This window comes from Patagioenas fasciata, chromosome 16 (genome assembly GCF_037038585.1).
Source record: "Patagioenas fasciata isolate bPatFas1 chromosome 16, bPatFas1.hap1, whole genome shotgun sequence".
Lineage (NCBI taxonomy): Eukaryota > Metazoa > Chordata > Aves > Columbiformes > Columbidae > Patagioenas > Patagioenas fasciata.
The window spans coordinates 10,603,468-10,610,965 of NC_092535.1; the positions used below are offsets into that span (position 1 = coordinate 10,603,468).

The following is a 7,498-nucleotide window of genomic DNA, read 5'->3' on the forward strand; positions in this document are numbered from 1 at the left end:
TGGGAAAGTGTCAGTGGGTGGAAGAGCTGGAATGGCCACTCCTACGGCTCCCGTCCAAAGCCAGAAATGCAAAGATAGGGAACTGACAGGGACCAAGAGGCGAGGTATGCGGGGGACGGTGCACTGTGGCTCTCCCCGCCCAGTACCCTGTCCACCAAGTGGGCTGCCAGGTGACAGACCAGCCCAGGGCTGTTCTCTTGTGCCAGCACTCACAACCAAGTCTCAACTGCTCCCTGGCAGCCCGGCTTTCCCCATGGTGCTTGACACAAGATGAGAGCAGATGGAAGAAAAAGTATTTGCACAGTCTAGAGCACAGGCCTGTAATGCTTTTAATAAAGAAAAATCTTTTAATCTTTCACTTAAGAGCACTCTCCTGTCACTCCAAGACCTCCCTTGATCTCTGTTGCCCCTGGCAATACACACCATGCAGTTCCAGCTACCTGGCCTGCAGCCTCAGCACCTTTCAATAGTTCTTGTCTTTTAGAAACTTCCTAAATGAACTACCAAGTTCTGTTACTGGGAACTTCTGACACTTGGCAGGGTATCCTGGAAGAATAGGATTCCTGTTCCCCTGATGGATCTTCTGAAAGCCTGGATACGCCAGAAAAAAAGCATTAATACGTGACGTGCAACAAATTATTCCAAGTAGGAGGCTACAATTGCCTAGGAAATGTCAGGCAACTACGGAGAACTTCTGGAAAGTTAGCGGACAGCAACTTTTCTGCACTTTTTTGGGGGATACAATGGAACAGGCTACTCATAAAATACACGGTCACCTCTTACTGTCCCTGCTCACACAGTCAGCGCACATCTTGCCAGCCAGACGCCTTCAGCACGGCCTTTCTCTGCAACACAGGACTGGAGACTGTAGCTTCTGCTTTGTCACCGTTCCCTTCCACGGGCGCTTGTGTGCACTCTGACTCTCCCTCCTTTTCTTTCTTTTGCACGGCCACAGCGTGGATGCTCTGACCTGCAATTTGCTCTGGAAAATTTTCAGTCTGGTGGGGGAAGGTATTTCGCCCATCTTGTCCCACCGGCTGGAGGCAGCAGTGCCCATCTCCAGGTGTCGTCCCTGCAGCACTGGGTAGGGCAAAGAGCAACGTGTAGATAAAGTGGGATTGAGCAACCCAGCACTGCAAAGGCCAAGCATGCTAGGTCAGAGGTGAGCAGAACATCAGCAGAAGACCAACAAATACCCGAGCATCACCATGTCACATGGAAACAAGGGGTGGGGGGGGGGGGACTCTGGTCTGTAACAAAAGAACCAGAGGAGGCCAGAAGACACGTCCTGCAGCCACCCAGGGAGCCGCCTGCCACTGGAGACTGCAGGGCGCAGTATCACAGCTGCGGCTTCGGAAGAGAGGAGAGCGTGTGGCAATCGCTTCTTATGTTAAAATGAGGCAAAGTCTTGAGCCTGGTCTAAGAGCTGGGGAAGACAGAAGGAGAGCCAACTTCTCTCCCAGTTGAGACACTGTCCTTGCCTGACATTTCGTAAGCGCAGCTTTTTTTTACAGTGGAGAACAACAAGTGGAAAGCAATAGATTGAAATCTGGCCTCTGCCAGGTACAGCTTGTAAGTTGTTGTTGGCGTACGGCGTGCGGCTGTATTAAGAGGGACCTGGGGCTAGGAAGAAGAAAACAGAGAGTGTGCAACATGCTCAGAAATAAATTTCAATTTTACTTCTCTGTTTTGCTGCCTTTATTGCAACATTGCTGCACTTCAGTCAGTCTTTCAGGCAAGGTCCCCTCCCACCCCCCAGAGACCTTCCCACGCCACCTCTGTGCTCTGTCCCAGCCCGCCCGCTGGCATGGACACTGCTCTGGAACCCCTCATGTTCTCCTCTTTAGCTCATCTCCAATGCAGTACCTATAGCATCCTCTTCATTCATGCAACTGCCAAATTCTGGCATTAGTTTCTTTCCTCTTTGCCCTGTTCTGCCCCTTCATGTTGTTTTACACTGCAGGTCTGTGGGTGAGCAGTTGCGTCCACACAGGGTTCAGCGTAACGCAGCTCTGACCTTGCTGAGCTGCTGAGACCTATTGCAAGGAAATAATACAGGAGACAAGTCTGCAGCAAGAAGTATCAGAAATTACAGACGACCTCTTCCTAGAATATGATCCTCAGTCCACAAACCTTCCTATAAACGCTTCGGTGTTTGAGCCATCACCATTACACTAATAGCATCTCCCCAAAGCTGGTGTCCTTCCAGGGACAACTGCTGCAGGCCTGGAGCGCACGAACTGGAGAGCTTGCAAGAAATCCTGGAAAAGGCGGCAATTTCCAGGAAGAAAATGCCTCTACAATGCTTTATTGTAGGTCTGAGCCTGGAGCTGGAAAGTTGTGGCTTCTACAGTACAAAAGGGAAAGTGGAAAGAAGAATTTAATTCTTGACAGAAATGAGCAGTGAGGATGAGATTCTTCCCTCCACTTTTTCACCATCCTGGTATCCTCCTGTTACCCTCCCAGTCCCTATGTTGTTTCAAACATGAATGTAGAGGAGTCTGGGTTCTATTGCATCAGATTATTTTTTTTTTTCTGCTCAAAAATGTTGATATCTTTACTAAGTAATTTGGGAGTTATGCTGTCTTCTTCCTCAGCTGATTAGTTCTGAAAAAGAGAAATAATGAAATCACTATAAAGAAGGTGCTTTTCACAGAAGTGCTGCCTTTCTGTTGGAAGTCGCTGTTGGAGCCACGCTCCGGAGGGCTGCTGCCCTCGCGCTCCCCGGATCCCTTCACCTGGCATGTCTGCATGTCTTTTCCTATCCAAAGTGTCTCTCTGAGGAGGTTTTCCAGGCTGATTATTAGCAGCCTCGGCACCTCTTCAAGCTAAGCTGTGGCACTCGCAGGGCCAGAGCCTGGTGTGCCCAGACCTCCACTCGTCCTCCATGGTGCGAGCCTCACTCTGCACCTGTTCCCATTTCAAAACCCCCATTTCTGGCCATGCATTTGTTATGACAAGTGCAGAAACGATTTTAAAGAGACCAGAGTTAGCTCAAAACCTGCTTGCCGAATGCTAGGGGTTTGGATATGTGGTTAGTCCCGCCAACAAGGTTCCCATGAGAAGCTGAGAACGGATGTTGGCTCCGTGTGAGTGGATGTTGGGATTTGAGGTGAGCTGGAGGAAGTTTAAAGAGATGCAGGTACAGCAGGGAGGTGAGGGGGGAGAAGGGAAGGAGGGGACACGCCAGCATCCAACCTCAATTACCACCCTGGCTGACGTGTGATCTCGGTGACTATGGGATTACTCAGCACTGGCCTGGAAAGGAGGTGTGGGCCACACCATCCCTGATATAATCTGTTTCACATGACGGTTGCACAGACGTTTTATTTTGTTAGGGAAGATCGGCCTGAGTAGGAGGACAACTTCTTGCTGCAGAGCAGCAGAGAGTAGGGCAGAACTCCGAAGGCAGCAAATTTAGATCTCAAAAAGTATATTGAAAAATTGTCCAGGAAATTTACCAACTAGTTTTAGCATCCTGTTCTAGCCAATGGCTGCGGCAAGCTGGAGACCTATTGGGGTAATGCCAAGAAATCCTAACCATGTGTTTCAGCAGGCCACAACGGCAGGAGATCTTCTGCTTGTGGGTCTCTGAGACGTTTCGGAGTTAGGAAGCACATGAGACCAATTTTCAAGACTTCAGTTGCAAAGGCCAGTTAGGGCAGCCGCTGGATGCAACTGCCAGATCAGAATGCAGGATAAAGACACAGAATGAGGGAGTAAACAGCCAGAAGAACAAGCCCTGGCTCACAGCAACTTGCCAGTATTTGCACCCAATACAGATGTTTGTATTTATGAAGGTATGGGCTCCAACTACAACCTCCAGCCCCAGCTCTCTGGCCAGGCCCAGCTCCAATTTAATCTCTGGTGCATGCACCAAAGATTAACTTGGTAGATAAAGATGGAACTAGAAATATTTGAAGCCTGAAAACCTGTTAGAGTACTTTTGTTATGGAAAGAAGAAATCCTTTTAAAACATGAAAAGAAAAAGCAAATGAAAAAAAAAAATAAAGTCGTATGATCCACTGGCTAATTCTTGAATTCTTCCTCTTTTCAAAGTTTTGAGGTTTGAACATTATGGACAGTTGACTGTTTGAATCGTATAATGCAATACCTGTTCCTCTGGCTTAACGTTACAATATTTCCCACACCGCAGGATTGCTTCACATTATTCTAAGAGGCAGTGTCATTTTCCCTGCAGTGCTAGGTCTTCTTTACTGAGGCGAAGGACACTCCTACTTCCTTTAATTATATGTTTTGTTTTAAATTAATGTCCTTTATTCTGGGCATGAATCACCAGCTTGTAGACAGGTAAATGTGGGAGTAAGAGAGTGAAAATTTAAGTTTAATTCCCAAGGTGGGTGTCTTCAATTAAAACGGACATCAAGATTCAGTCTTCCTTCCCAAACTTACCCCACAATTCGAAAAACATTTGCATTCCATGTTTCTATGCACGTATCTCACTTTCCTTCTGAATCATGTCACATATGGTCTCCTCTGGTTTCAGCGCACAGATTCCCTATCGCTTGTGTACCCTGATAGCTGCACCATATCATGTAAAGTAAATACACCAAGACAAACCTTAAGGCCATCATCCCCGCATGAAGAGACGGGGAGGGGAGCAGGGTTTGCTGGGCTCCCTGGCTGCCTGCAGGCGCAAGAAGGAGGCCTGGAGCAGCGCCGTGCCCACTCCACTCGCCGCTGTACGGCTCTGCGCAGATCCCTATGGACACTTCTGCTCGCCAGTGGGATTTACGTAGCCAAGCACTGGACGGAGAATAACGGGATCTGTCTTTTATTTGCAGCTTTCTCCCCTGCCTTGGCAAAAGGACTTGGAAAAATCGCTCCTGCCTCGATTTCCCCAAGGGTAAAACGTGCCCCAGGCGGGATCTGTGCCCCAGGCGGGATCCGTGCCCACCTCCGCACGGCACCGTCAGCCCCAGCACCAAGTCCCGCTCTCGGGTGAAAAGCCGGAGCCCGGGCTGGCACACAGGCGGCAGCACCGCCCCGTCCCCCGTGTCCCCGCGGCCCCCCGGGCTGAGCGCGGCCCCCGCCCCGTCCCCGCTGCCCCGCACCTGCGGGCCCTGCCGCCCGCTGCCCTCCTGCCCGGCAGAGCCCGGCTTTATTGCGGCCGGCTCGGCGGGGCACCGCACCGGCACACCCGCCCCGGGTGCCTCCTCCGGGGCCGGGGCCAGCACTCACCGAGCGTGCAGCGTGGCAGGCGGCCAGGCGGTGACGCGCCTGTTGCTATGGGATCCACCGCCCCTATAAATAACTGAGGAAAGGAACTTTCCTAAGTCAGAGACTTTAGGACACGGGACCCAGAACCAGATGGTCCGGAGGAGCCGCGCCAGCTCCCGCCGCAGCAGCCGGAGCGGTGAAGCCCCGCGGCGCCGCAGGAGCTGATCCGGCCCAGGTGGGCAGCGCAGCCGGGGCCGTGCCCAGCGCCAGGGACTGAGGCAGGGTCCGGACCCCCCCACCGCAACGGCGGCAGCTTGATCCTCTGCCGGGGGGGGCCCCTGCGTCGTTTTCTCCTCCCCGCATCCCCCTTTGCTTTCATGCAACGCCTGGTGGCCTGGGACGCAGCATGCCTCCCCATCCAGCCGCCCGCCTTTAAATCCATGGAAGTGGCTAATTTCTATTACGAGGCGGACTGTCTGGCTGCTCTCAACAAGCTGCACCCGCGGGCGGCCGGGGGCCGCTCCATGACCGAGCTCACCGTAGGGGACCACGAGCGAGCCATCGACTTCAGCCCCTACCTGGACCCCTTGGCATCCCAGCCGCCGGCCCAGCCGCCTCCTCCCGCAGCAGCAGCAGGGGGCAACTTTGAGCCTCCCTGCAGCAGCGGCGCCGGCCAAGATTTCCTTTCCGATCTCTTCGCCGAGGACTATAAAGGCAGCGGCGGGAGCAAGAAACCCGACTACACCTACATCAGCCTCCCCCGGCACAGCCACCCCTGCGCCAGCCAGAGCCACAAGCCGGGGGGGCTGCCGGGCTGCTTCCCGCCCCAGATCGTGGAAACCAAAGTGGAGCCGGTCTTCGAGACCCTGGACTCTTGCAAAGGGCCCCGTAAGGAAGAAGGGGGAGCCGGGCCGGGACCGGGGGGCATGTCCTCACCCTACGGCAGCACCGTGCGCTCCTACCTGGGTTATCAGTCGGTGCCGAGCGGCAGCAGCGGGAACCTGTCCACCTCGTCCTCCTCCAGCCCCCCCGGCACCCCCAACCCCTCCGAGTCCTCCAAGTCCGCCGGCGGCGGCGGGGGCTACTCTGCCCCCCCGGCGGGCAAGAACAAGCCCAAGAAGTGCGTGGACAAGCACAGCGACGAGTACAAGCTCCGCCGGGAGAGGAACAACATCGCGGTGCGCAAGAGCCGCGACAAAGCGAAAATGCGCAACCTGGAGACGCAGCACAAAGTCTTGGAACTGACGGCCGAGAACGAGCGGCTGCAGAAGAAGGTGGAGCAGCTCTCCCGGGAGCTGAGCACCCTCAGGAACTTGTTCAAACAGCTGCCCGAGCCCCTGCTCGCCTCCTCGCCTCGCTGCTGACCCCCGGCCGGGCGGAGCCGCCGGTCCGTGCGCTGCTCAGCGCTTCTCTCGGGCCGGGGCGCGGGGGGAGCCCGGGGACGGGTTGGTTGGTTTGGTTTTTACTTTTTGTTGTTGGTTTGGTGTTTTTTTTGGTCTTTATTTACATGTTGGCGGAAGGTCCCTCCGCCGCGCGGGGACCCCAGCGGGGCCGGGGGCTGTGACCGGGGGCTGTCCCGGGGGCCCCGGGCGGGCTCCGCAGGCTGCTGGGCGCTGGGTTATTTAAAAGAGCGAGAGGAGAGCAAGGGCGAAGTGATGCAATCCTTTAAGCATGGCTGGGAATGCTGTGTACATGATGCAATCTCGTGTAACTGTCAGTCATGAATTGAGTAATCTGTTAAAGATGTTCCTACAGTTTTTTTTTTATTATAAAGAATAATCTATTTCTATAAGAAAATACATATGTATATTTTGGGATCTATGCATTCTTGCTACATTTGAAGCATTAATGAACAATTTTAATAAACTTTATGACTAGGTTAAAAACAGCAGCTTGTTTTGTTTTGAAGGCATGTTTAAAGTTAGATTAAATGCAGGGTTGAACTTTTAGCTGAATCTGGCTCAACGGTGTGATCGGGGATCAGGATTTCTATTGGTCTCTTGAACTTTCTCTGTGACTCAGAGAAAGGAAAAACAAAAACAAAAACAAAACCCCCAAGAGAAACCCAGCAAAGAGCAGAGCTGGAAGCTTTAGCCAGTTCTCGTTGCCTCATTTTATTTCCTCTAATCACTCGCTTTAGCTGCCGCTTGGGTGTTGTTTGGGGAGGAGGTGTTTGTTTTGGGTTTTTTTTTGCACTTCTTGCTGTTCTGAACGCGTAGAGCGAGATGTGCTATCCAAACCATGACCAATCTTGGGCAAGTAACGCCAAGTCTGAAGTTGGAGGGAGGAAGAAAAAATAAGGGAGGAAGCCTGAAAT

General features: G+C 52.9%; 1 protein-coding gene across 1 annotated transcript; it reads left to right on the top strand.

Annotated features, from left to right (window-relative positions):
* Window positions 1-5,282: 5,282 nt before the first annotated feature.
* On the top strand, window positions 5,283-7,069 carry CEBPB (CCAAT enhancer binding protein beta). The gene has a single exon (XM_065849780.2). It carries the CDS (start codon window positions 5,559-5,561, stop codon window positions 6,543-6,545), a length of 987 nt encoding a protein of 328 aa, XP_065705852.1. The 5' UTR covers window positions 5,283-5,558; the 3' UTR covers window positions 6,546-7,069.
* Window positions 7,070-7,498: the final 429 nt, after the last annotated feature.